Source organism: Eulemur rufifrons, chromosome 24 (assembly GCF_041146395.1).
Source record: "Eulemur rufifrons isolate Redbay chromosome 24, OSU_ERuf_1, whole genome shotgun sequence".
Classification (NCBI taxonomy): domain Eukaryota; kingdom Metazoa; phylum Chordata; class Mammalia; order Primates; family Lemuridae; genus Eulemur; species Eulemur rufifrons.
The window spans coordinates 15,553,532-15,580,086 of record NC_091006.1 but is presented as its reverse complement, the minus strand read 5'-3'; the positions used below and the strand labels follow the sequence as shown (position 1 = coordinate 15,580,086).

At 51.4% G+C, this 26,555-nt stretch overlaps 4 protein-coding genes across 15 annotated transcripts in view; 2 read left to right on the top strand and 2 right to left on the bottom strand.

Annotated features, from left to right (window-relative positions):
- The window catches only part of LOC138374230 (NACHT, LRR and PYD domains-containing protein 7-like), a 672,516-nt gene that overhangs the window by 313,019 nt on the left and 332,942 nt on the right, over window positions 1-26,555 (bottom strand).
- On the bottom strand, window positions 38-11,913 carry MBOAT7 (membrane bound O-acyltransferase domain containing 7). 4 transcript variants are annotated; one of them, XM_069458023.1, is made up of 8 exons: window positions 11,866-11,913; window positions 10,503-10,581; window positions 10,273-10,402; window positions 9,547-9,673; window positions 7,436-7,595; window positions 5,726-6,086; window positions 3,807-3,983; window positions 38-1,081 (listed from the first exon to the last, which is right to left on the bottom strand). In XM_069458023.1, exons 2-8 carry the CDS (start codon window positions 10,576-10,578, stop codon window positions 694-696), a joined length of 1,419 nt encoding a protein of 472 aa, XP_069314124.1. In that variant the 5' UTR covers window positions 10,579-10,581; window positions 11,866-11,913; the 3' UTR covers window positions 38-693. The 4 variants fall into 4 exon arrangements, with proteins under 4 accessions (XP_069314124.1, XP_069314123.1, XP_069314125.1 ...); XM_069458022.1 differs by lacking the exon at window positions 11,866-11,913 and adding an exon at window positions 11,396-11,620; XM_069458024.1 differs by lacking the exons at window positions 9,547-9,673; window positions 11,866-11,913 and adding an exon at window positions 11,396-11,620.
- TSEN34 (tRNA splicing endonuclease subunit 34) lies at window positions 12,153-18,072 on the top strand. Of its 5 annotated transcripts, none has more exons than XM_069458039.1 (5): window positions 12,153-12,202; window positions 13,210-13,456; window positions 13,620-13,863; window positions 14,017-14,274; window positions 17,606-18,072. In XM_069458039.1, exons 2-5 carry the CDS (start codon window positions 13,214-13,216, stop codon window positions 17,791-17,793), a joined length of 933 nt encoding a protein of 310 aa, XP_069314140.1. In that variant the 5' UTR covers window positions 12,153-12,202; window positions 13,210-13,213; the 3' UTR covers window positions 17,794-18,072. The 5 variants fall into 5 exon arrangements, with proteins under 5 accessions (XP_069314140.1, XP_069314139.1, XP_069314137.1 ...); XM_069458038.1 differs by lacking the exon at window positions 12,153-12,202 and adding an exon at window positions 12,282-12,425; XM_069458036.1 differs by lacking the exon at window positions 12,153-12,202 and adding an exon at window positions 12,282-12,504.
- RPS9 (ribosomal protein S9) lies at window positions 20,337-25,750 on the top strand. Of its 5 annotated transcripts, XR_011231406.1 has the most exons (6): window positions 20,337-20,377; window positions 20,648-20,769; window positions 20,975-21,097; window positions 24,216-24,402; window positions 24,490-24,663; window positions 25,501-25,750. XR_011231406.1 is itself a non-coding variant. In XM_069458049.1 (5 exons), the coding sequence occupies exons 2-5, from the start codon at window positions 20,673-20,675 to the stop codon at window positions 25,676-25,678; spliced, it is 585 nt and encodes a 194-aa protein (XP_069314150.1). In that variant the 5' UTR covers window positions 20,338-20,377; window positions 20,648-20,672; the 3' UTR covers window positions 25,679-25,750. The 5 variants fall into 5 exon arrangements, 4 of the variants coding, with proteins under 4 accessions (XP_069314152.1, XP_069314153.1, XP_069314150.1 ...); XM_069458049.1 differs by lacking the exon at window positions 24,490-24,663 and having other exon boundaries at window positions 20,338-20,377; XM_069458050.1 differs by lacking the exon at window positions 24,490-24,663 and having other exon boundaries at window positions 20,348-20,450.

Genomic DNA, 26,555 nt, shown 5'->3' with positions numbered 1-26,555 from the left:
GTGCCTCCCACCGGCTTATCACACACAGACACAGATGTCCTTGTGCAACACTTTATTGGGAAAGATTTGCACATTCTGACCTGTCTTAGGTAGGCCAAGGGATGACAGAGGGTGACAGGAACACTGGGGCCCTGAGGTGGCTCAGACGGGAGCTGCCAAAGGCAGTCCCCAGGCCTGCTCATTTGCACCTCAGTTTCCCCTTTGTGAAATGGGAGGGTTATGTTCCCTTTCCAGTCTGAAATACTGGTTTGATGAGCTAAAAGTAGAGTGAAATACACAAGAAAGAGGTTCCCGACTTTGGGCTGTAGATCCAAAGAAAGGGAATTTGCCCAAGAAACCACATTGTCCATCAGTCCCTGCTGCTTTGGGCAAGTGCAGTGCTCTCTGGATACCCGGAAGCTGGAGCAGGGACAGGGTGAGACTCCTGTCTGGACAATACCTTGATTTTATAGGAAAGTGGCCGCCAGAGGTCCCAGGGCACAGGGCCAGGAGGCAGGAGAAGTCTGGGGAGGTCGTGCCCCCAGCTAGGCTTCACTGGGAGGTGGGGTGTTTAGCTGAGGAAAAGGGAATCCTCTCCAGGACCCAGCCAGATCAAGGGCTCTTTCTGGGAAAGGAGACAGCAGCCTGGTTCACAGAATTCCCGGGCACAAGCTTGGTGGCTAGAAAAGCTGGCAAAGGGAGCATGGTGGCAGCTTACTCCTCCCGGAGCTTTTCTGGGCCAAGGCTGGTGGCCTGGGATGCTGTATTCCGCCGGCTGGCGCTGCCCCCGCCCAAAGCCAGCCCCAGCCCCAGGGCAGCCAGAGCCAGGAGGTGGATGCAGTAGTAGACGGAGGCCCAGTACCGAAGAGTGTCACCCATGGACAGGAGCACAAAGCCCATGGACATGTAGTCATAGGCGCGCATCTTCAGGAACCAGTGCACCCAGTCCCAGGCCTTCTGGCCCCCAGGGCTCAGCCGCCCCCGCAGCGCTGACTCCAACCGGCCCTCTGCAGCCAGGCACAGCGGGATGGTCAGGAAGCTCAGGTAGTAGCCCGGGTGCAGGCCGTGCCAGTAGGCGCTCAGCAGCATGGTCCAGGCGCTCCTGGGAGAGGAGGCTGGGAATCAGGGTCCCGGAGTCCAAGTCCCCACTGCCCCCAGCCCCTCCTCCCTTGGACCCAGGGGTCCTCTTTCCTAGCTCCAGAAAGCAAAGGAGGCTACGGGCCTCTGTTTCCTTCAGGGATCCAGCAGCTCCAAGCTCCCATCCAGACCCCAGCAATCCTAACCAATGCACTCTGCTTTAAAGATCTAACATTTTGGCCAGGCGCGGTGGCCTGCACCGGTAGTCTCGGCAGCTCAGGAGGCTGAGGCGGGAGGATCGCTTGAGCCCAGGAGTTTGAGGTTGCTGAGAGCTAAGCTGACACCACTGCACTCTAGCCTGGGTGACAGAGTGACACTCTGTCTCAGGAAAGAAAAAAAAGAGATCTAACATTTTATGTTCCATTGCCTCAGGATCAAGAAGTCCAATTCCTTAGCCCTGTGGTTCTCGGAGTATGGTCCCGGGTCTGGCATCAGCATCACCTGAAGACTTGTGGGAACTATGAATTCTTGGTCCCCACTTCAACCCTGGGGGTAGGGCCCGGAGGAAACCATCCATGTAACAGTCCTCCAGGTGATTCTGCAGCACACTAATGTTTGAGAACCACTGGCCTAGCCTGTGAAGATCCAGAAAGTCCCTGGTGTGTGGTCCTCCCTTATGCTGGGGCCTAGGAGTTGTTCCTCTCCCCTCAAGGCCCAGAGCCATCTTTCCTCACTCTTGAGGACCCAGAAAGCCAATGGTCCCTGCCTCTCTCAGGAAACCAGGAGTCCCCAGCTGCCCAGTCCTCTGTGTAACCCAGGTCCCGCCTTCCTTTGAGAACTCAGGATTTTGGAAGCCCCTCTGCCTTCCTTCCTCAGGACCCAGGAGTCTCTATTCCTCCTCTTCAGGAACCCAGCTCACCCCCTCCCACCACCACTTTCCCTCAGGACCCAGGAACCCCAGTTCCTGGCCTCTTCCTCCTTTAGGGATCCAGTAGCACAATTCCTGACTCACGCAGACTCGGAAATCTCCAGCCACGGTCCTCGCCTCCTTTGTGGACTCAGAGGTTTGGTCCCCTCCCCTTATAGACCCAGAAATCTAATTCTTTGGCCCCTGAAGAGTCACAGACTCAGGCTCTGACCCTTCTTCCATAAAGGACACAGAAATCATTCCCCAACTGTGTATCTATCAGCGGCTTTGCCATGGACTGTGACCTTAGGGGGTTCTTTCCTGTCTGTGGGCACGGACTTGTCCCTCTGGCACACTTGGGTGCTTGAAGGACAAAATTAACCCAGTGATAGAATAATGCTGACTGCCCCATCTGTGGGGTGTGAGGTAAACGGAAAGGGTGAATCTTGTGCATCCTAGGATGTTTACAATCATCCCTGGACTCCACCCACTAGATGCCAGTAGCACCTCCCATTCATGACAAAAAACGTCTCCAGGCATTGCCACATGTCTCCTGGGGGTGCAGCACAAATGCCCCTAAGTTGACAACCATTGGTCTAAGCATGGGGTGCCCTGGGCTTTGACCTACCCTCAACCCTGGAGCTTTAAGTATCACCTATACCAAATGCAGCTCAAGTGTCCACTTCTAACACCAACCTTTCCTGTAAGTGCCAGAAGCACGTAACTAACTGCCTATCCAATAACCCCAGCTGGAAATCTAATAGTCATCTCAAAGTTAATGCAGCTAAACCCAAGTCTCGCTTCCTCATCCAACCCGCTCCCTAAACTTACTCCTACTGGGTCTTCCCCTTCTCAGGAGATGGCTCTTCCATGCCTTCAGTCACCAACACCCACGCCAAGGAATCAAGTGTCATTTCTTCTTTCTCATGCCCTACATCTAGTCCACACCAAGCCCTGACTCTTCCTTTCAAATTCGTCTATTTCTGGGCCACTGTTCCCTACTGCAGGACTCCGTCACCTCTCACCTGGACAGCCCCAAGGCCTCCGACTTTGTCTCCCAGGTTTACCTCCTGTTCCCCTTCTCACCTCTGTTCCATTCTCTACACAAAGCCGGAGTGGATCTTTAAATCGTAAATCAGGTCACGAACCCAGGTGAGTAAGTCTAGCTCCAGAGCCGCCACCATAAACTCTTCACTATAAAGATGTCTTAGGACGTATCCTGACTTCATCTGGAGCCTCGGGAAAGTCTGAGTGACACTCAGTAAGTTACCTAAGCTCTCTGAGGCTCGGTCTCCTCACTTTTGACACGGGGATGGTAAGAGTCCCTACTTCTGAAGGCGGTAAAGATAACCCTGTCTGGTACAGAGTCTCCACTCAAGAAATAAGAATGAAAAATAATAAAAGCCAATATATAGCAAGCACTCTTCTATCAGGCCTCACATTACGTACATTCCACACTTTATCTTGTTTAATCCTCCTATGTAACTATGAAACAGGTAATAAAATAAACAGCATAATCTCCATATAACAGTTGAGGAAACCAAGAGGTAAAGTAACTCCTCAAGGTTTCCCAGTAACCTACAGGACCAAGATTCCAGAAAGTATGGCTACTGAGTCCATAAGGCTGACTTTACAGAAGTAAAAACTGAGGCTGAGAAAGGGAAACGATTTACCCCCACGTAATGTCTCTAACTGGGGGCCGGGCAAAAATAGGCTCAATAAACTACAGCTTCCATGAGCCTCAGGGGCAGAGGCTCAGCCAGGGAAGCTACAGGCTGCCCCTGAGGGCTGCTGGGAGTTGCAGTTCTGGGATGTCCTCCAAGGCAGGGCAGCGTGCACTCACCTCAAGACATAGGAACGGAAAGGTGCATTCTTGTAGACGTACTGCGCCAGCCACCACTGCACTGTCATGTTCCAGTACCGCATGCCATCCCGCACCCGCACGCAGAAGTCTGTGTTGTAGTAGTCGATGTTGTGGATGGTCTCATAGTCATACTCCAGGGAAGCCGCCTTCTCCGGACTGGGGGGGGGTGGAGGATGAGGGTGGGGGACAGACATGCAGCTCAGCCCGGCCCTGTCCCCATGCCTGCTACTGTCCCAGCCCCGGATGCTAAGCAGGGGATTCTGGCCAGGCAACCATGCTCTGGCTGTCAGACTTGCTAGGGCAACAGGGGAGGGTAACCCAGAGGGAGCCCTTGGAGGAAAGTGGGTGAGTCAGGGAGCACAGTTCACCAACAATGGGGTTCTCTTTCTCTTGGTAATGGGGCCTGCCACAGCCACAGAAAGCTTTGAGGGGCAATGCTTGCTAAACTACGAGTCCTTTAGCAACCAAGCTCAGACTATTCAGAGAAACCTCCAAGGATGGTCCCTTCTAAATTGTTGGACACTGAGGTTGCTAGGGAATTATCATCTCTAATAACAAGGTGGGCCATGGTTGCTAGGGAGATGTTTTAGGCCCAAATAAAGTCTCAATGATCTCTGTTGCTAAGGAAAAGGCATTCCTTAGCAATAAGGCCTACGATGTTTAGACAGGTTTCCAGAAAGGGCCTTTTTTCCTGGTCCCTGTGATTGTTGGAGAAGTGTCACCTCTAGCAATACAGTGGCTCCCAGGTCATGAGTGCCAGTAGCCCCAGCAGTGGGGAATGTCCCTGGCCCACACAAACCCTTGGTGGCCTCTGATGATAGAAGGGAAACCATCCTTTAGAGAGTGGGGGCAGCTAGATTTAGAAAAGCCTTCAATTCCTGCTTGACTTTTCAGCAGACGTCCTCTCTCTAGCAGCTGGAGGTCAGCCCATGGTTACTAGGGCAGTGGTGATAAATTTACATGGGGGTGTCATGATCCCCACAACAAAATGGCAGTTTGTGACTGCTAGGGGATGGCACAACCCCAGCAAGTAGTTCATAATTCACACCAAAGGGCTGCTCCTCCAGCCCCAGCCCCAGGTGGAAGGCTGAGTACGGTCACCAGGAACAGAGGGGCAGTCCATTCCCAGTTGCTAGGGCACCCAGCTCTGTATCAGCAACAGAGTAGAGTCCATAGTTACTAGCAGTGTGACTACCTAGCACTAAAGGTGCTTGGGCGGGGGATAACTGGCAACAGAGTCAATCCATAGTTGCCGGGGGAAGTTCAGCTTCCTTAGCAACAGTAGCAAGTTATCTGCAGTTGCTAGGTATGGTGTCCCCACTGCTGGAGGACAGCAGTCAGAGATGTTATTTCCTTGGAAAAATGGGGCAACTGAGGGCTGCTACATGATGACATATCATCGGGGTGCTGTTTCCGTAGCAACAAATAAAGACTTCTGGCAAGAAGGGGGCCAATGACTGTTGCTAGGGACCTGGGTTCCCTAGCAAAGAGGGGCGGTTCAGTTGCTAGGGAACTGTGTCCCTAGCAACAGAGGGTGACCCACCACTACCAAAGGATGGCATCCTGAGCAACCAGGAACAATCGGGCTCTTGGGGTGACACTTCCACGACAACAGAGGGGCAGCATGTGGTTGCTAGGATACCACCTTCCTTTTCCTAGGGATGGAGGGCAATTCACCATACTGAAGGGTGACAAGCGCTAGCAAGAGGGGTACTGTTTCCCTACAGACAGGGGAAGAAGGCAGGCCGTGGTCACCAAAGAGCAAGGCTCCAAGGCTCTGTTAACAACAGGTGGTGGCCCTGCCCCCGTTCTCCCGCTCTCCTCCCTGCTAGGGGCAGAGCCAGCCCTTGGTGGTGGGGCCAGCTGGGTCTTGGGAAGCCTCCCTCCCGCCGCCTGACCTGCTGGGGGGTGGGCATTGGAGGGTGGGGCCGCCCCCGGCCCGGGCTTTGGCGGCCACGGGGTAGGCCCCAAAGCCGGCGGCAATGCAGCCGCACTCTGCGGCAATCCATGCCACGTAGAAGCGCATGCGGAAGGCGAAGAAGACGGGGATCATGTAGAAGAGGCGGGCGGGCAGCGGGCGGGCGTAGAAGGCGTCCTCGCGCACGGCCTCCAGCGGGAAGAGGTGGGAGGACAGCAGGAACAGCAGGCCGAAGAGCGGGGCCGGCCAGGCGCGCCGCAGCAGGGGCCGCAGGCTGGGCACCGCCCCGGGGAAGGGCTGCTCCAGCCAGTCCAGGTACGTGCGGTAGCGGAAGAACGGGCCTGTGGGGGCGGGGAGGCAAGGTAGGAGGTCAGACACGGCAGGTGGGCAGAGCTCAAGCCTGGAGGAGGAGGAGGGGAGGGCCAGAAACTGCGGTGAGGTGACCAAGAGGGGAGGGGACAGAGATCCAGAGAGATGGGGACTCGGAACCAGAGAGAGGGGAGGACAAGGGACTTGGAGAGAAAGAGTGGGACAGAAAATTAGGTAGAGAGAGACAAAGAAAATGAGGAAGACTAAGACAGATAGATGGGGACAGGCAGGCAAGACCCACAGAGGTGAAGGTGACCTCGATGTAAACAAGTCACGGAAAGTAGAGCAGTGCTTCTGCAGAGAGAGTGGGTGAGAAGAAACCAGAGGGTGACAGGGTCTGCAGGCGCTGAGGAGGACTTGGGGTTTTGTTCCAAGTGCACCAGGAAGCCACTTGTAGGCTTCTCCAACAGGGCAGTGCTAGGTATCACGTACCTTTTCACAGGTACCTCTGGCTGCTGGCCTGGGGCGGAGCAGTGGCACTGACAGAAGGGATTGGTGCTAAAACCCGTGTATATTCACAAAAGACCACATGTTGTATGATTCCATCTATAAGAAATGTCCAAAACAGGCAGGTCTACAGAGACCAATTAGTGGTTTCCAGGGCTGGATGGAGGTTTGGGGGACTATGGTTGTGGGGTTTAATTTTGGGGTGATGAAACTGTTATGCAAACAGCTACGTAGTGGTGATGGTTGCACAACTCTGTGGATATACTACAAACCAGTGAGTCCTGTGCTTTAAGTGGATGACTATGTAAATTAGAGCTCCCTAAAGCTATTATGAAAAAGAAAATCTGAGCAGGGCGTGGTGGCGCATGCCTGTAGTCCCAGCTACTCAGGAGGCTGAGGAGAGATGATTGCTTGAGCCCAGGAATTCAGGAGCAGTTTGGGCAGCACAGTGAGACCCCCATTTCAAACACAATCAAGAAAAAAAGAAAGAAAATGAAAACTTTCTATGAGGTAAACATTAATGAAAAATATTGTCTCAAACTAAAAGTGGATCCTAAGCTGTATTTGTTCTCTGGGCAGCAAAAACATCAGGTTTACATAGGCCTGTCTCCTTGATCTCTTGTATGTGCTCCCAATAAGCTACAAGGAGAAAAGAATCATTTAGGCTGAGAACAGTCGCCCTCTACGCCGCCCATGCTCTGGTCCAGCAAGAGGGTCAGATGTAGACCCAGACATGGACGCTCACCCTGGGGGCAGCAGATGGGAGGTAGCAGGGCAGGGTGGAAACACAGAACAGGCAGAAACTCAGGGCAGAGGGGGGACAAAGGGCGACAGAGACATGGAGAGGCAGAGCTGATGGGGCAGGCCCACTCACCTGTCATGATTCCCACATAACAGTAGCTGTAGCTGAGCGTCTCCATCAAGGAGGGGACGTCGGGCAGCAGTCCCAGGGTCGGCCCCTTGCTGAAGCCTGAGGCCATTTCCTTCCTCTGGGCCAGGTGTAGGTCCTGCACTTCACTGGCCAGACTCACCAGCTGGGAGGAAGGGGGTGGGGGGACGATCAGTCAGACCCTGGGCTCTTCCTCACACCCATCTCCCTTAAGGCGCCACCCGCTGCATCCACGATGCTGGGCGCCTGCAGCTCTGAGCCGTGTCATGCCTCTAGCTGGTGGGTGCTCCCCAGGGCCCAGTCCTGGGCCCTACTCTCCTTGCCCTGTTCCATTCTTATGTGTTATGTAACCTCGTAGCTTCAGAAACCGTCCCATGCTGATGACTCCTTGCCCTGTTCCATTCTTACGTGTTACGTAACCTCGTAGCTTTAGAAACTGTCCCATGCTGATGACTCCCAAACTCTACCCCAGCCTGGACCTCTCCTCCAGCCCAGGCCTATTGCCATTCATACTTGGATGTCTCCAGGCACCTTAAATTTAACACATCCAAAACGGAACACAATAGTACCCACTCCCCAAAGTGCATCTTCTTCTAGTTTCTCCCCTCAAAGAAAAGGCCACCACCATCCAGTTAATTGCTCAGGCCAAAAACCTCCCTCACTCCCCAAATCCAATCCCCTTTCTTTAGTCTGTTTCCTTCTTTCCACCTCCACCACGGGCTCTGAGTGTGTCTACCTGCCTCCCCGGGTCTACTCTCTACTCTTTGCCATCCAGACCCCAGGCTGCCCTGTCTTCCAGCTTCTGGCTGGGTTCAGTCAATAGAGAGCCCTAGCTGGGGATGGAGGAAGGCAGGAGAGTGAGGGCAGGGTTTTTATTCCCTTGTGAGATGGCCTTGCACTGGCCATCACCCTTGACAGGTTGTTTCGCGGTGGCTGGCTCTACACAGCCCTTTTTTCTTCCGGGTTCCTCTTTTCTTCCCCCTAGACCCAGGGTTGGTAACGGCTCCCCTGCTGCTGCTGGTCCAGAGTTCTTGCACTAACCCTTCTTGATACTCTTCATCCTGCTCACACCGTGGTAAACAAACGCTCCTTGAATCATCCTAAATGTGGCGCTTCCTGTTGGAACTCTGACCTACTTGATATCAAGCTGCCACCATTTGTCACCTGGTCTTGGATAAACGGATCCACCTCATCCCACCTTGCCCTGTTCTGCTTCAGTTCTCCTCAGTATCCAGAGTGAATATTTTAAAGCATGTAAAACTGATCCCATCACCTCTCTTGGCAACAGACCCAGAAAAACCTCTCTTCCAGTGAATCTTGGTCCCCCACAGGAAGAAGGCCAAACTTTTCCCTGTCGCCGCCCAGGCCTGTGTGGTTTGGGCCCTTTGCTCTCTGCAGAAAGCCCATGTGGCTGGCACGGCCTGTGGAACTCAGCCTGCTCCCTTCCACACATGCCAGTGCCTACGTCCCTGAAATGTTCTTGCTCTAACCTGTCCCTCAGCCAACTGACTCCTGCCACCCTTAGGTTGAAAACACAGAGTGCTGGAGAGGCGTGGCTCACTGCCTCACACCACTGCTCTATTCCCTGAGGAGTCGCTGGAGCCCAGCACACAGTAGGAATTCATGACTTTGTAGCTCTGGGGAGGGGCCTGGGAGTCTGTTTACACCCATCTTCCCAGGTGATTAGGAGCCAGATGTGGGTGTCCTACTTTTGTGCCCTTAACCAAGTACCTTATCCCCAGAGCTGGTTTTCCTTCTTTGCAAAACAGCTGGCTACAGAGACACAAGGAGAGCATGTTGGTAAAGCACCCAGCTCAGCCTCTGGCACACTGCAAGCAGCAAATGGCGCCTACTGTTATATTACTTGGGCTATTTCTTCACCCCAGAAAGAAATGACAGGTGAGCACCTGCCAGGGGCAAGTGAGTAGTGAACCCAATTCCCAGGGCAGGGGGAGAGGTGAAGTCCCACCCCCAGGGTGTATGGGAGATAAAACTCTACCTCCCCCCATGGGAGCGCCTGGGAGGAAGAGGTGAAGTAGGGGAGGTTAACTGGTCCACAGGGAGGCTGGAGGGGAGTAGCGAGCCCTGAGTCTGACCTTCAGTGTCAGCAGCAGCTGGACGGCATTGGTGAAGGGCGTGGGAGTGGGCAGGCCCAGCAGGCTGAGGGCTCGGAAGAACAGGAGATAGGAGAAGGTCCAGGCTAGAGCCAGGGCGTGGCAGGAGCTGGGCAAAGGCAAGAGGCACGCTGGGCTGGAAGCAGAGGCCTCGGCCCTGGCCTCCCCCTTCCCCAGAGCCTAGCCACAAATCCTCCTCCATCTCTCCCTTTCAGAGACAGAAATGGGAGGGCACAGAGAGGACTGAAGTGTGGGAGGTAGGGACTGACGAGTATGATTGAAACAGCGGACAAGAGGCAAAGCCACATAGAAACACATAGCAACAGAGAAGAGAAGAGAATGAGGAGTTAAGAGAAGCTTCACAGTAAAAACCCTTCAATCCTCCACCTTTTTTTTTTCAAGATGCAGAGCTCAAGATGAGAGTGAGGGATATGAATGAATACGAATGGTGGCAGGGCCAGCAAACAAGTACCATCCTCCTCTCTCCATGACACGGACATAGAGGACTGAGACAAACATGCAGGGACAAGATGCAGAACAAGGCAGGGGAGGAAGGAAAACAGATGACACAAATGACACAGAGAAACAAACTGATAAACCAGAGACTCCCGGAGACTGAAGCAGAAGCTGAAAAAGACCCAAAGAGGAAAGAGGTTGCTTCCTCCTTTCCCCCTTACTCGCCCTCTCCTCCCTCCACCGCGTCCTCACCAGGGCTGAGCCTGAATGAGGGCCCAGGTCCCCAGGATGGTGACCAGGGAATGCAAAGTGTGGGGGCCACAGGTGAACAAGGTGAGCCCCAGGCCCACAGCTGCTGCCCCCCATCTCTTCAGCCCAGGTCCTGTAGGAAGAAGGGACAGCATAAGCCTGGAATCTTCCAGAGGGTCCCCCGCCCACGCTCCCACCCCCTTATTTTCCACTGGGGAGGGAAACTGACTCACCGGCCTTCTTAAAGAGGAAGCCGATGGGGATGGAGATAAGAAGAACCACTAGATATGTCCATTCTTCAGGCGACATGGTCTGGGGGAGGGGCAGAGGTGCGTATTGAGAAGCCAGGAATCCGGGCCTCCTGCCTCCTACCCCTTTGGGGATTCAAGATCGCAGCCCCCTAGACTCTAGGTTTTGAGGATTCTGTAGTCCCTAGGAATCCGGACCTCCAGTCCCTTCCTCCTTCCAGAAAGAGGAATCCATTCGTAGTCCCTCTCCTTCGAGAACCCAGGGCTCCAGCCCTCTTCTCCTTTGAGAACTCAGGAAACCAGATCTCCCAGCCCCCAGCCCCCCTCCTTTGCGAACGCAGAAATCAACGCTACTCCCTCGACCCCCGTTGAGGACCCAGATATCAACACACCCCTTCTCGGAGAAAGCAGAAACAAACCCCCTCCTGGACCCTTCCTCTCTGAGAGCCCAGGAATCTAGGCCTCCCAGCTCCCTCCTCTTCGAGGATCCAGGAACCTAGACCCCCTCTTTTGATCCCTTTGCCCGTTCCTCTTTGAGAACCAGATATCCTGACCCCCTAACCCTCCTTCGAGAACACTCGGAGGAGCTCGGGCCTCCAGCCTTTCCCTCTTTCGGAGCTCTAAGATCCCTCTCTTACTTAGAACCCGGACAGCAGACCCCCACCCTTGTCTTCTCAGGACCCTTCCCCAGCCCCAGCCCGGCAGCGCGCACCGCAGCGCGGATCCGATACCGCCCCCGGCAAAGCCACAGGCGGTTACGCCACTCTGAGATCGGCTGGCCGCGCTGCTGGGGCCATCTCAGCACCTCTCAGCCCTCCTCCCGCAGCGACCCGCCACTGACCCCGCCTCGTCACCCGGGCGCCCCCACCCCGGCCCACCTGAGCCGCCCGCCCGGCAGCAGGCGGCCGAGCAGTCCCAGCCCGCGGGCCGCCGCGGCTCCGACCACGCCTCCCCTACCCAGCACGCCCCCGCGCCGCCTGCTCTTTCGTGGGGCCGGCCGGGCAGCGCTGATCGGGCCGGGAAGGCGGCCACTGGTAGGCTCCGGGCCGGGCAGGGAAGGAGCCCCGGAGCCGACGCCGGAGAGCACGAGTCGGCGCCTGGACAGGGGCCGGGATCTACCCAACCCGGGCTCCGAGCCGCGAGTACGTGAGGGGGGCGGAGCTTCGGGCTCGGAAGGAGGAGGGGCCAGAAGCTTTGCGCCAGGAAGAGAGCTGCACGGGCCCGGGAGAGGAGGCGGGGCCTGGAGCTGAGCGTTCGGGATGAGGCGTGACCTCCGTTCGAGTTCCTTCGGGCACAATCGGGAGCTTGCGGTCACAGTTTGGAGGCGGGGCCACAGGCTTCGGCTTACTTCGAAGATAGTCGAGTACTTAACGTCATTGTTCGGATGTGGGCGGGGCCACAAGCTTCGGTTGCCTTCGGAGGTAGTCGGCTATGAATGACGCTAGTATGATAGACAAAGCCATCAGCTTCTCCCGATACTGAGCCTCCTTTCGGGGGGCGGGAGGGAGGCGGGGCCACAGACTTAAGCAACGCGAAGGAGGTGGTGATCAGGCACAATCACCAAGGGGCGGGGCGAAGGCAGCCTGACCTAAAGGAGGCGGGCCGGGGGCGGGCCGTGTGGGCCTAGGGGGCGGGGCCAGGTAACGGGCCTCACGATCCCCAGTTCAGGAACAGAAGTGGCGCAGGTAGGGGCGCTACGGCGGCCGGGGCCAAGGTGTCCCACTGCGGGGGCGTGGGGGAGGAGGTGCTACGGCCCCGCGGGGGCGGATCCCAGACTTCCCGCCTCGCTGAGGTGGCTGGATGACGAAGTCGACGCTGGGGGTCGGCATGTCGCTGGGTGGAGGAAGCAGCGCGTGGCGCGCTACGTAGCGGGTGGCTCCGCCTCGACTGCGAGTTGGTGTTTACGAGGTGCCTGGCTGGTTCTGTCGGAGGACGGTGAGACATTCTGAAGGGAGGCAGGGACGCGGACTGAGCGCTCCCAAGTAGGGTGAGCCCACCCCAGCGGAGAACAGACGGCAGGTGTCCAGAGGGCTGGGTCTCCGGCTTGGGGTTCGGTCGTAGGGCAGGAACTCCCGACGGGGGCGCGCTGCCGACCAAAGGGGTGGGGCCACACACAGGCTGCGGGATTGCCGGGAGCCGATGATGCCCGAACGCCGAGCCTCCTGCGCCCGGGAGGGGCGGGGCTTCGTACTGTGAGATTCTCTCTCAGAACTAGAAGGCCCGAACGCTGAACCTCGGTGGTTTGGGAAGGGGAGGAGCCAAGCTCCTAGTATCCCGAAGAGGGTGTGGCTGGGCAGCGCCTTGGCCTCCAGAACTCCCGACCTTTGGCGGGAACACCCGAAGCGAGACGACCGCTGTGCGACAGGGCGGTGCCAAAATGGACCTTTTTAAGGGGGCATGGCGCCGCGCTTGCGGAGGTTTCTTTCTGACGCTTGTAGAGCGATGGCAGGTAGGGCAGTGTTGGTACAGAGTGGGATGCCAACCGCAGGGTTCCAATGGCCGAACGGGGCCCGGTGGCTCCGCCAGGGGCGGGACTCGGTTTCCCGCGGCCCCGGGCCTGGTGGCATCGTCCGGGGGCGGAGCTTGTCCAGGGGGCGGGGCTTCCCCGGGACCCCGAAGGCGGTGGGAGCGCTCGGGGCCGCCGGCTGTGTGCAGTTGTTTCGGTGACCGCTTTGCCCCCTGGTTCCCTCAGGAGGATGCTGGTGGTGGAGGTGGCGAACGGCCGCTCCCTGGTGTGGGGGGCCGAGGCGGTGCAGGCTCTTCGGGAGCGCCTGGGAGTGGGGGGCCGCACGGTGGGCGCCTTGCCCCGCGGGCCCCGCCAGAACTCGCGCCTGGGCCTCCCGCTGCTGCTGATGCCCGAAGAGGCGCGGCTTCTGGCCGAGATCGGTGCCGTGACTCTGGTCAGCGCCCCGCGCCCGGATCCCCGCCACCACAGCCTGGTAAGGTGACGGGTGAGATCGAACTCCTGGGTCCTGTGGGAGCAGGGCAGGGGGCCTGGGACTCCACGTGCCCGAGGTGGGAGGGGTCAGGGACTCAGGATTCCTGATTTCCTAGGGAACCATAAGCTTGGGTCCTGAGGTTCCAGCTGAATTTATTTCTCAGGCTCTGGCATCCTTCAAGCGCCAGCAAGAGCAGAGCTTCCAGGAGCAAAGTGCCTTGGCAGCTGAGGCCCGGGAGACCCGTCGTCAGGAGCTCCTGGAGAAGATTACAGAGGGCCAGGCTGCCAAGAAGCAGAAGCTAGAACAGGGTTCAGGGATCAGTGGGAGCCAGGAGGCCGGTGGGAACCAAGCTGCCGAAGAGAGTGAGACCAGTGATGGCCAGACTTCTGGAGAGCAGGAGGAAGCAGGTGAGGGTGGGAGTTGGAGTCCAGGGACTAGGGGAAGGAGGGAAGAGATCTTTTGGAAATTTTGGTGGAAATCTAGGGCCTGGGTGTTCCGGGGGGGTGGGAAGACCTTCTTACCCTTTGGATTTACCAAACTCTTGTCTGCACCTCCCTTAGCCCCCTCTTCTTCCCAACCGGGATCTTCAAATGGGGTGACCCCCTTGCCCAGATCTGCTCTACTTGTCCAGCTGGCCACTGCCAGGCCTCGACCTGTCAAGGCTAGGCCCCTGGACTGGCGTGTCCAGTCCAAAGACTGGCCCCATGCTGGCCGCCCTGCTCACGAGCTGCGCTACAGCATCTACAGAGACCTGTGGGAGCGAGGCTTCTTCCTCAGTGCGGCTGGCAAGTTCGGGGGTGATTTCTTGGTCTATCCTGGTGAGTTTGCATTGGGGACCACTGGTTGCTGTGCCTTTCCTCACAAACCCAACATACTCTGCATTTTGTGTGTGTGTGTGTGTCACTTTCTCTTAGCCTCTGAGATCCACAGAAGGACAGGAAACATTTGGGAGCCCCTGAGCTCATTTGGAGGGCAGTTTAGTAACTTTTACTAAACACTTCCTTTGATCCAGAAGATTCACTTAGAAATAGTTAGACATGTGTACAAAATATACAGGAATATTCATTGCAGAATTTCCACAGTGTTGAAATAGAAAAATTGGGAAACAGCCAAAATAATTCCTAATACATGAATAGTTAAACACAGCAGTTAGATGTCAGAGAAACATAGCATTAGTTATCAGAGATCGATGTAGGTCCATGTATGTTTATGAAAAATATGACCAAAGGGGGAAAAAAGAACAGGTGTTGGAGAATGTATATAGTAAGAAGTAAATTATATTTTTGTATGGATATGCAGATACATACATATTTATTAACAAATAGCCTTCAAAACTGTGGCTATAGTGAAAGAATATGAGAAGGTGCAAATTAATATAGCCATTATGGAAAATGGTATGGAGGTTCCTCAAAAAATTAAAAATAGGCTAGGTGTAGTGGCTCACACCTGTAATCCCAGCACTTTGGGAGGCCAAGGTGGGAGGATCGCTTGAGGCCAGGAGTTTGAGACCAGCCTCAGCAACATAGACCCTATCTCTACAAGAAATAAAAACAATTAGCTGGGCGTGGTAGTGCAGGTCTGTAGTCCCAGCTACTCGAGAGTCTGAGGTAGAAGGATCACTTCAGCCCAGGAATTTGGAGTCTGTGGTAAGCTGTGATCAAGCCACTACACTCCAGCCTGGGTGATGGAGTGAGACCCTGTCTGAGAAAAAAAAAAAATTAAACATAGAGCTACCATATGATCTAGCAATCCCACTTCTGGGTAAATATATCCAAAGGAAATGAAATCAGTGTGTTGAAGAGATATCTGAACTCCCACATTCATTACAGCATTAACCACAATAGCCAAGATATGGAATCAATCTAAGTGTCCATACTGTCTTCCATAGTGGGTGTACTAATTTTTATATTTTTTCCTATTCTTTCCTTAGAACCACAATTCACAATTTTTAAGGCTAATTAAATATGTAGTATTTGCATGTTCATATAAAAATACTTACTTCTTACTGTATATGTTTTCTACCACCTGTTCTTTTTTTCCCCTTTGATCATATTTTAATGGATGAATGGATAAAGAAAATGTGGTACATATACACAGTGGAATACTTTCAACCTCAAAGAAGGAAATACTATCATTTGCAATGACATAGATGGTCCTGGAAGACATTGTATAATATTAAGTGAAATACGCCAGGGATGGAAAGACAAATACCACATGATCTAACTTATATGTGGAATCTAAAAGAGTCAAACTCATAGAAGCAGAGAGTAGAATGATGGCTACCAGGGGCTGGGGCTTGGAGGGAGAATTGAGTTGTTGATCAAAAGATACAAAATTTTGGTTAGATAGGAGGAATAAGTTTAAGAGATCTATTGTATAACATGGTGACTAGAGTTACTAACATATTTATACTTGAAAATTGCTAAGAGAGTAAATTTTAAGAGGTCTCATCCCAAAAAGTAAGTATGTGAGGTAATACATGTGTTAATTGGCCTGATTTAGCTATTCTGCGATGATACTTTTTTTTTTTTTTTTTTTTAAGACAGAGTCTTGCTCTGTTGCCCAGGCTAGAGTGCTGTGGTGTTAGCCTAGCTCACAGCAACCTCGAACTCCTGGGCTCAAGCCATCCTCCTGCCTCAGCCTCCCTAGTAGCTGAGACTACAGGCACGTGCCACCACACCTAGCTAATTTTTTCTAATTTTAGTTGCCCAGCTAATTTTTTTTTTTCTATATTTAGTAGAGACGGGGGTCTCACTCTTGCTTAGGCTGGTCTCGAACTCCTGACCTCAAGTGATCCTCCTGCCTAGGCCTCCCAGATTGCTGGGATTACAGGCGTGAGCCACTTCACCTGGCCATGATACATATTTTAAAATATGTTGTACGTGATAAATATTTACACAATGTTTATTTGCCAGTTTAAAAAAATGTTTAAAAAGAGAATGAAAAGAACTTTAAATAAAATGGAGTACTAAGTAGATTCAGAGAATCCTGTCAAGCAAGTAGAAAAAGGACGTACACTAGCCCAGTACAGTGGTTATTACCTTTGGGAGGGAATTTGCATTAGGATTTGGTAAAAGAGGACTTTGTTGCATCAGATAATTTTTGAATTTGTACTAGGAGTGTTACTAAAAGGTTAAAAAAATTGATACAAAATTACTCCTCTTGTTCCCCCTAAATGCTGAAAGACAGAACCACCTAATAAGTAGGCAGATCTTAGGTATGCACTAGGGACTCTCTCCTAAATCTTATGCAGATGAGCAGAGAGCCTTGGTCTATTTAACCTCAGGAAGATTTAGAAACATTGGAGAGATTCAAACCTTTGCCATTTTAGATTTACGTGACCTGTTACTTAATCTCTATGGTGCTCTACTCTGGTTTCCACGCTACTTCATCAGATTCATGTAATCCTGGGGTAAACTACAGCCCCAGGTCAAATCTGGCCCACCCACCAACTGGTTTTATAACTGACGTTTTATTGCAACACAGCCCTGCCCATTGGTTTACGTATAGCGGGGGCTGCTAACATACTACAGTGGCAGAGTTGAGTATTTGCAACATGGCCCACAAAACTGAAAATTTATTATCTGGCCCTTTTGGGCAAAAAATTTTTTTGATCCATCATTCCACCTATTTATTGCTCTATCCTATTGTAAAATCTGTTCTTATTTCTTTTAGTCCGTTAGTTCTCAGTGGATATTTTACATGATATCCTTTTGAGTTCCTCATGGCTTTGACTGATTTTGTGATCCTGGGTCTTAGGCCATGACAATGACATATTCTGTTATTTATTTGCTTCTAAAATAAGATTATGCTGAACATGTGTGAAACCTTGCTCCCTTCCCACTTTCCCCCCTCAATGTGTCATTTAATCTAAGTTGCATAGCATTCAGTCTTATGGATGTACCATGAAGTTAACCAGTCTGTGGTTTTGTTGTTTCCATTTGTTTGCAATTATAAATGATAACAAAGCGAGCATCTTTGTATATTTCAGTGCCAGTGTACTAGAAGTAGAATAGCTGGATCCAAGGATCTCTGTTTTAAAGTATCCATAGTGATTGCTAAAATGACGCATGTCTCCTGGTGGAAGTTCCAATGCCTTCCAGCCCTCTGCCAATGGGAACTGCTACAGTGCCTCTCTCCCTCACTCAGGTGACCCGCTCCGCTTCCATGCCCACTACATTGCTCAGTGCTGGGCTCCTGAGGACCCGATCCCACTCCAGGACCTGGTCTCTGCTGGCCGCCTTGGAACCAGTGTCAGAAAGACGCTGCTCCTCTGTTCTCCACAGCCTGATGGTAAGGTGGCCTACACCTCCCTGCAGTGGGCCAGCCTGCAGTGAACTCCAGAGACCTAGGAGGATATGGCTGTGTCTGCAACAAGAGTCCTTCTAGATGTTCCCAAGCTCATCTCCGCGTGGGAGGCTAGAACATCCTCCTACCTCTCTGTACGGTTAGTTTTTGATTCCAGGTTTTTGAACACTACATCCTTTTTATGTCCCTCCCTGTTTCAGAGCATTTACTGGCTTTGTTGTTTTTGTAGTTACCTATTTCCACACTGTGATCTTCTTGAGAGTGAGGACTGGGTTTGATTCATCGCTGTTTTCTACAGGGCTTAGGTCCCAGGAGGTTTCAATAAACTTGTTGAATAAATGTCGACTGTGTGATTTAAATCCTTCATGACAATCCTGGAAAGTGTGAATGTTTTCATCTGCATGTACAGATGAGAAAAAGGCCTAGAGGAGGGGAAATGACTTGCCCACAGTCACACAGCTAGTAAGTAGCAGGGCTAGGCGTTACAACCTGGTCTCTCTGACTCCTAAATCTGAGCACTTCCCACTGCAATAAACTTCCTTTTGAAAAGATTCCTACATTTCAGATGCATACAGAGGTTATAAATAAAAATATATCATGAAGGAAAGAAGGAAGTGAGTGTTGTAATTTCAGAACAGGAGTTCAGAGCATGGGGAGAGTGTTAGGAAAGACACTGGAGGCTTCTGGAATATATTCTTTTTCATGGCCTGGGTATGGTGGAGGATTTTTTTTTTTTTCAGAGACAAGATCTTGCTGTGTTGCCCAGGCTAGTCTTGAACTCCTGGCCTCAAGCAGTCCTTCCACCTTGGCCTGCCAAAGTGCTGAGATTATAATTGTGAGCCACTGCACCTGGCTGAGAAACTTTTTGATACTGTACATTTATATTTTAGACTCTTTTTTTGTATATGTTATAAGCTACAATTTTTACCAAAAAATCCCATGCATTCATTTAAAAAGCAAATCATTTACCCACCTTTTTGCTTAAGAAATTACTAGAACAGGCCAGGCGCAGTGGCTCATGCCTGTAATCCTAGCACTCTGGGAGGCCGAGGCAGGCAGATTGTTTGAGCTCAGGAGTTCGAGACCAGCCTGAGCAAGAGCGAGACCCCATCTCTACTAAAAATAGAAAGAAATTATATGGACAACTAAAAATATATATAGAAAAAGTTAGCTGGGCATGGTGGCGCATGCCTGTAGTCCCAGCTACACGGGAGGCTGAGGCAGGAGGATCACTTGAGCCAAGGAGTTTGAGGTTGCTGTGAGCTAGGTGCTGCCACGGCACTCTAGCCTGGGCAAGAGAGTGAGAGTCTGTCTCAAAAAAAAAAAAAAACAAACATTATCTAACAAGTATTATTAAAGCCATTGATATGAATAGAATTATTCCAGATAAGAAGGGCTGTAGGAAAGAATCCTAGGGGCTCTCTCAGGGAAAGGAATTGACCAAGGAGATCAAGAAACTATGTGTAAATTTTTCCAGGTGATAAATGGTGCCCAAGTGGAGTAGACTAAATATAATAGCAATAGGTTCCAGAACATCTTCCCTTTTCTGGAAGTCCAAAGGAAACCTCAGGATATAAACTGGGATTCAGATTCGGTAAAAGAAGCATAAAACCTTTTTATCACTGGGTTTCAAGTTGGGGAGGAAAAAAAGTCACTTCTTAAAGAGGCCTTCCCTGGCCATCTTATCTGAAGTACCATCTTCCCTCTATCATTATCACTATTTTTTTAACAGCACTACACTGAAATTATCTACACCGTTTATTTGTTTTTTCTGTTCCCCTCTCTAAGACCCTAAGCTCCAGGAATAAAGGGGCTGTTTATTCACTGGTACATGCCATTGCGTAGAACAGTCTCTTGTGCTGCTCAAAAATTATTTGTTGCATAAATGAATTAATGAGACCCACATCAGAGAGGGCAACTTCCCCCGATAAACGATTCCAAGTATGGCAGAATTTCTACCAAGACCTTTTCTTCCTTGTCTACAAAAAACAAGGCAAAAATTTAATAGTATCAGGATGGAAACGTGAACTTTGTGTCCTCAGGCGAGCACAGAACTGCCAATTTCGAGTAATCCTCGCTTTCTGCATCCATGCCTGAGACAGGTTTGTAGCCAGTGTTCAAAAGGGCAGTTTTGGTTATGCTTCAGGTTGACATTATTCTGAATATGACGATTTTATTATCTATGGAATTCACGGGATATCTGGCTTGCAAGGAACTTTGAGTTGCTGAAGCTCCAACTCTCAGGGAGAAAGCGGAGGTCTACAGAGAATGGAGATTACTATTCCAATGTTATACGGCGCCTCAGAAGCAGGAGTGGGACCTTGAACTCTTAAACCCTACGCTAGTTTGGGTGACTTATTATGGAGAAGAAAGACCCTCGGTCCACTTAGGTCCTCCGCCTTCCGACTTCCACCCTGAGAAACCTAGTCCTCCTAGCTTAACACGCCGCTCTAGCCCAGCCTTTCGCCTTGACTGCTTTTCCGCCGGCCAACGCCTTTTCTGATTGGCGCAGGCGTGCGCCGTGCGCGATGACATCACGAAGCACCATCTTAGTATAAAGGCTCCGCTAGGGCGCGCGCGCTCCTCTTTCTCAGTTACCGGCTCTACGCTTAGGTGAGTTTCGGTGACATGCTTTCGGGTCTGGGTTTGGGTTGTATGCTTGTGCGGGCATTCCGAGCTTTCATGAGTACGCTAAAGAAGTTAGGGACGAGAGGAGGGTGGCTGGACGGCAGTGCAACACGGTTCTGGGGAGGGATGCTGATTGTAAAAGCTTTAGAGGCGGTTCTCGCGAGATCGACACTGGGCGCCACGGGGTTTTAGCAGAGTGTGAGACTGCGGAGTCACCGCCCGGAAGCCTCACACTCAGCTTTCTTTTTCGCGCAGGCGCGGAAGGGCAAGCAGAGCCAGCATGCCAGTGGCCCGCAGCTGGGTTTGTCGCAAAACCTATGTGACCCCGCGGAGACCCTTCGAAAAATCCCGCCTCGACCAAGAGCTGAAGCTCATCGGTGAGTGGCCAACGCAAGGTTCGGCTTCCGGGGTTACGGGAAGGCCAGCACGTGGGTCGGGGCGCCCACGTGTTCATTCTGGTCTTCTCCCCACATTTAGCGTTGTTCGTGTTTCTGAAAGGTTTTCTGTATCCCGAAGCTGGCAGTCAGTTTTTGTATTAGTCCGTGAGACTGAGCCTGTCAACCCCCTTCTCACCATATGCAGGCGAGTATGGGCTCCGCAACAAACGTGAGGTCTGGAGGGTTAAATTTACCCTGGCCAAGATCCGCAAGGCCGCCCGGGAGCTACTAACGCTTGACGAGAAGGACCCACGGCGTCTGTTTGAGGGTGTGTATTGAATCCACTGGGAGGGGTGGGGTGCGGGGCTTCTGAGGTTTTTCTCCTTCTAGGTCCTCTATTCCAGTGGTCAGAGTTGTGACATCGAACAAATGGAGCCAGGCTTTTAACTGAGGCATTTTTATAGGAATTGCGGAGTAGGAAAAGTGGATCTGGATGAGAATCCTTGCCCTGTTCTGAGGTGTGTGCCTTTTTTTACGCAGGTGTTGGACATTCAGTTTAGTAATTGACAGGTTAAGTACACCTAGGCACCTGGTTGTAGCTGTATGTGCTGTAGCCAAACAATTCTGCTTATGTATTAGCGCATTGGCCCAGTGAAGCCCGTGTAACAGTTCTCAGTGGTAGGACATGCCCTTGTTGAAGATGTAGTAAAGTTTGTCGGTGTGCAACTGAAGTACTGTGGTGAGAACAGATCACAAAGTGGGATTTCTGGAGTAAGTGATAGCAGGGAAAAGGGCTTGGGTGTGTACCGAGTGCTTGTGCTAATAAGCCGGTCAAGGACATTCAGGTGACATTTAGCAAAGCCCTGAACAATAGAGGATATGTGCATGTCTCAGGGAAGAGTATTTTAGGGAGGGGATAAATGTCTTTTTATTTCAATAGATTTAGGGGTTACAAGTAATTTTTTGTTACGTGGATGTATTGTACAGTGGTAAAGTCTGGTCTTTTTAGTGTACCCATCACCTGAATGGGGTACATTGTACCCAGTAGGTAATTTTTCATTCCTCCCACCCCCTCCTTAACTATCTTTTCAGAGTCCCTTTTTTTTTAAGGTCTTAGATTCCTGCCTTAAGCTGGGGTGTTAATGAAGTGCTTTCCAGAGCTCAGAAGTGATCAAGAAGAGAGTGACATGTTAATATATCTTGAGACACTACTTTTTAATCTGTACTTAGATAACCATGATTTAGGGTAAAAAGCAGGAGGGTCTGGGAATCAAGAGGTCTGGCATTCTTCAGCAACTGGCTTTTCTCTAAATTTTCAACTAAGGTTACTAGTATTATTTTTTTTCCCAGTTTTCGACAAAAGCATATAGGAAGGTGCTGCCTCTACACCTGATCCCTGATATGTTAGGCGTGAGAGTGAGAAAGTCCTGGAGCTTGTTTAACCACATATTTATCACGTGTCCCAGGCTTGCAGATGTTAGATGTTTTCATTCCTTTTGTTTAGGTCATAGGCCCCTTTGAAAGTCTCTTGAAAGCTCTGGAATCCCCTCCCCCATGGACACAGATATTGGATAGGAGTTTGTCCCAGAGTCTCTGGGGAGTGAGTGGGCCACAGCTGGTTCTGGTTTTAGGGAGGAGTTTCTGAGCATAGACCTAATCAGAACGAAACTTGCTCAGGTCCACAGTTTTAGGTGATAGAGTCGTGAGAATGAGCTGCAGGGGGTGTCTTGAGTTATTTGTGGTTTTCCCCGGCAGGCATGAAAGTTGCCAAGCGGAAGAGGGTTCCTCAGGTAGTATACTTTCTAGTAAATGAAGCCCTCTAGTCAGGAACAGGAAGGAGGAGCCTGAGAGGTGTGCCTCCACCGCTTATGTTGTCACCACCATTGCTTTGATGTTTGTGCTTTGGGATAGCCCTGCCTTGATTCAGATCCAGCCTTTCCCACTGAGGTGTGTGACAGGCAAGAAGGTTCTTGTTCTCTCTGTTAAAAAGACAGATTGAACAGCAGCCAGCATTTGGCTGGCAGTTTGTTCAGTGTTTGTCAGTGTGCAGCTGAAAGCTACCATCTTCATACCTGAAAAGGTTTTGCCTGTGTTGGAGTGGCTAATCTTTTCCTATTCTTTTCCAGGAGGTAGATGGTTTAGTAGTAAATGTGAAATACTTTTTTTTATAGTGGCTTTATTTTGCCCAAAGGATTCTTAAATGATACTGAACTTTAGAAAATTGTAAAGTTCCTTTTCTGATGTAAAGACAAAAACACATGCAGTATCCAAACAAGTAGAGGATCCCAAACTCGTTTTCATTTCTTTTTGGCTATATTTTTATATTAACGTCTGAACATCATCTGATGTTCAACATTTTAAAAAAAGAGAACAAAAGGCTGTATTGTGGTTTAGGGTGCTGCGAAAGGGATACAGCATGTGTCTCCATTTTAAGTCTGCTCAGGAAGACTTTGGGTTTTCACAAAGTCAGCTAGCTTTCCTTCATACTTTCTTTGGAGGGTAACAGTGCTGGGAATATTAGAAATGCCTTATAAGTGTTGGGCTGTTGTTTATGAAGCTTGCTTGAGTTGTATTTTGCTGTAATGAGAGATACTTTAAGAAGTGAAACTAATCCTTTTTAAGAAAAAAGGTTTTAGGCTTTTACCCTGTTGTGATGGAGCAAATTTCCTGTAAGCCCGTGTGGTGATAAAGCACCCAGTGATCCCAAGGTGAGCCTGGGAGAAGGGGGTTGCCCCAGGGTCCCAGGGACGGTCCAGAATAATGGTCAGGACCCGTGGCCTTGGACAGACCATGGGCAAGTAGCAGGGTCTCCTGAGCCTGGTTTTGGAAGAAAGGTGGTAGTTGACATGCGTTGGATAATTTGTGCTGTGCTTTGCTGGATTATGCACACACCATGTTTTTTTAGTGGAAAATTTCACAAATAGAATAGTAAAATTAATGACACACACTCAGTTGGAACATGCCCAGTCTTAGATGTTTCCTTCTCAGCTTTAAAAGATACTGATGTTATTCCTTTATTACAGATAACAGACATGTTTTAACCACTGTGCTCTGTTATAGTAGTAGTAGCTTAATAGCAGTGGCACTTAGTGTTTTGCAGATTGAGTCCTTGTAAGGAGATTATGTCATTTACTCTTGCTAAGAATGTGGAGTGAGGGATGTTGTACTCCTTTTTGGGGGTGAGAACACAGTGTATGTATTTACCTGCCCTCCTTGGCTGCCTGCAGGCTACCATGGCTGCTCTCCGTAGTAACCTGTCTTAGGGTGGTTTTGAGGATTGCATGGGTCACAGTGACCAGTACATTGAGTCCTATGTCAGAGTTAGCCCTTACTTGGCTACTTGAGTCCCACCACCATGACATGGAGCTACTAAGAGGTGGGGCCAGGATTTGAACCCAAGAAGTCTGAAGTCAGACCCTGAATCAGTGCCCCTCCTACTCTAACAGGCAACGCCCTGTTGCGACGACTTGTCCGCATCGGGGTGCTGGATGAGGGCAAGATGAAGCTGGATTACATCCTGGGCCTGAAGATCGAGGACTTCTTAGAGAGGCGCCTGCAGACTCAGGTCTTTAAGCTGGGCCTGGCCAAGTCCATCCACCATGCCCGTGTGCTCATCCGCCAGCGCCATATCAGGTACCACCTCTGGTGGCCCCCGAATCTTCTTCCTCAATCCCCTCGATAGTTGCCCTCACTAAGCCTGCTGTCGTGTCTCCTATGCAGCCCTCGGAGGTGACAGGTGTGAGCTCACCTTGAGGGTACAGATTCACCCCCTGCAAACAGCTCATGTGGGAGCTGGGGGTAGCCTCATCTCCCCATAGCCCTGCGCAAGGGTCACTGCGGCTTGAGCCGTACACCTTGTGAAGGCCTCTGCCAGGCATGTGGGCAGCTGGACAGGTAACAGCTCTGGGCCTCCTCAGTGGAGGGGAGAACTGGGCTTGCCTGGACTGGGAGGGTGGGTTCAGCTGTCCACTGGGTTCGCTTGGGAAGTCCATTCCAGGCCCTCTTCATGGTTGCATTCTTCCACTTTGTTGGTGTTAACTTGGTGAATTCACTACAGTCCTGACCTGGTGCTCGGGTGCCAGGGACTGCAGGAGTCCAGCTGGCCGAGGTGATGCAGATGCGGAGGAAAGGCCAGTCAGGGCACATGGGTCTTTATCTGGGTAGATTTGCCCCTTCTGTAAAGTGAGCACTGTTTGGGGGAAGATGCTGTGCAATAAGCAGGCAAGATGTTTGCGTTCAGAATTTCTGCCTCGGCCCTTCACTAACCTGTGAGCGTGGGCAAGAGCCCTCCTCGGGTTTCTGTGAAATGGTTTTGCAGACCCAGCCTCAGGCTGCTGCTTCGTGGACGTTGAGGCTGCATGTGGTAATGAAAGGAGCACAGGGCTCAGAGTGTCTGTGAAATGCAGATCTCGGACCGACACACTGCCATGGCATTTGCTTTCTGGTCTCATGTGGGATACATTGAATTTCTCTTCCTTGTTTAAAATGGGGATGAGAAACTCAATAAAAGCGTGATGTGGGGATTAGATAATGCCCTAAAGCTCCCCCGACACATGAGTTCCAGAGAATCAGGAGTGCCCTGAGTGCCCTTGTGGCATTGCTTTCAGTGTCTCCACAACCGTAGCACCAGTCATGTCAACCGCAAAGGACAACCAGGAGGAGAGTGGTGTCTTATCTTGGGCCGGGCTCCTTTTTCAGCGTATCCCCTTCACCTGCCATTCCCTCTTCCAGGGTTCGCAAGCAGGTGGTGAACATCCCATCCTTCATTGTCCGCCTGGACTCGCAGAAGCACATTGACTTCTCCCTCCGCTCTCCGTATGGCGGTGGCCGCCCGGGCCGCGTGAAGAGGAAGAACGCCAAGAAGGGTCAGGGTGGGGCTGGAGCTGGAGACGATGAGGAGGAAGATTAAGCCCATCGATCCCCTCCTGGGTTGGGGGATTGTCTAGTTTTCCAGTCAGGTAATAAAATAAGATCAACACTTCGGAATTAGTGTGTATTGGCGTGTTACTTCCCCTCCCTGCCTCTGGCCATCTCTCCCCTGCTGTCAACATAACAGCCTTCTGGGAGGAAGCTCAGGCTGGGTCCTAGACAGAGCTACCTTAGAGCTAGGCTGTTGCCTAATGTATAGGGGGGGCCTGGTTAGCCCTGTCTAATACTTGGGAATGCCTCCCAGATGGTGGTCCTTGACCTCTTAGGGTGGGCTACAGTAACATACAAAACATTTTCTTTGTAAGAGGTGGATTTTGCCCAGGCTGGAGTGCAGTGGCATGATCATAGCTTATTGCAGCCTCGAACTCCTGAGCTCAAGGGATCATCTCCACTCCCAGTTGCTGGGATTACAGGCTTATGCCTGGCTCAAAACAAACATCTTTACCAGCCACTTCCGTTATAGGGGACGAGACTAACAGCTTTCTGGGAAATGTTGAGGGGAAAAAGATGGAAATTCGAAGAAGCCAGCCATTTTCATATGGCTGGATGAGGAGTCTTCCAGGCAGAGGAAGTAGCAAGTGGAGGTTGGGACCTTTGACCTTGATGTTGGCAAGAGGTGGAGGCTGATCTCTGAAACAGCCCAGCTTCCTGGGATTGTTGGTGAAGATGAACTATGTTAGTGATTTCATTTTTGTTGGGGAGAATTTCAAAGCATGTTCTGGTATGGCTGATGTTGGGCGAGTTCCCAATTTTGTGTCTTGTGGATTGCTAAAGGGGGAAATGGGTTAGTGACTAAGGGGAAGGCAGTTTTAAGAAACTGCTCTCCTCCCCCTGCATTTGAAGTTTCTGTAGTCAGA

Excerpts from the sequence above, each read along its gene's own strand:
- MBOAT7 (XM_069458023.1), bottom strand. The coding sequence starts at position 10,578 with ATGTCGCCTGAAGAATGGACATATCTAGTGGTTCTTCTTATCTCCATC. Across the intron at positions 6,087-7,435 it reads TTATGTGGGAATCATGACAG|GCCCGTTCTTCCGCTACCGC; the intron begins GTGAGTGGGCCT and ends CCGCCCCCACAG. Across the intron at positions 1,082-3,806 it reads TTCCGTTCCTATGTCTTGAG|GAGCGCCTGGACCATGCTGC; the intron begins GTGAGTGCACGC and ends CTCCTCTCCCAG.
- TSEN34 (XM_069458034.1), top strand. The coding sequence starts at position 13,013 with ATGGCCGAACGGGGCCCGGTGGCTCCGCCAGGGGCGGGACTCGGTTTC. Across the intron at positions 13,864-14,016 it reads TGGAGAGCAGGAGGAAGCAG|CCCCCTCTTCTTCCCAACCG; the intron begins GTGAGGGTGGGA and ends CACCTCCCTTAG. Across the intron at positions 14,275-17,605 it reads TGATTTCTTGGTCTATCCTG|GTGACCCGCTCCGCTTCCAT; the intron begins GTGAGTTTGCAT and ends TCCCTCACTCAG.
- RPS9 (XM_069458049.1), top strand. The coding sequence starts at position 20,673 with ATGCCAGTGGCCCGCAGCTGGGTTTGTCGCAAAACCTATGTGACCCCG. Across the intron at positions 21,098-24,215 it reads CCCACGGCGTCTGTTTGAGG|GCAACGCCCTGTTGCGACGA; the intron begins GTGTGTATTGAA and ends CTACTCTAACAG. Across the intron at positions 24,403-25,500 it reads ATCCGCCAGCGCCATATCAG|GGTTCGCAAGCAGGTGGTGA; the intron begins GTACCACCTCTG and ends TCCCTCTTCCAG.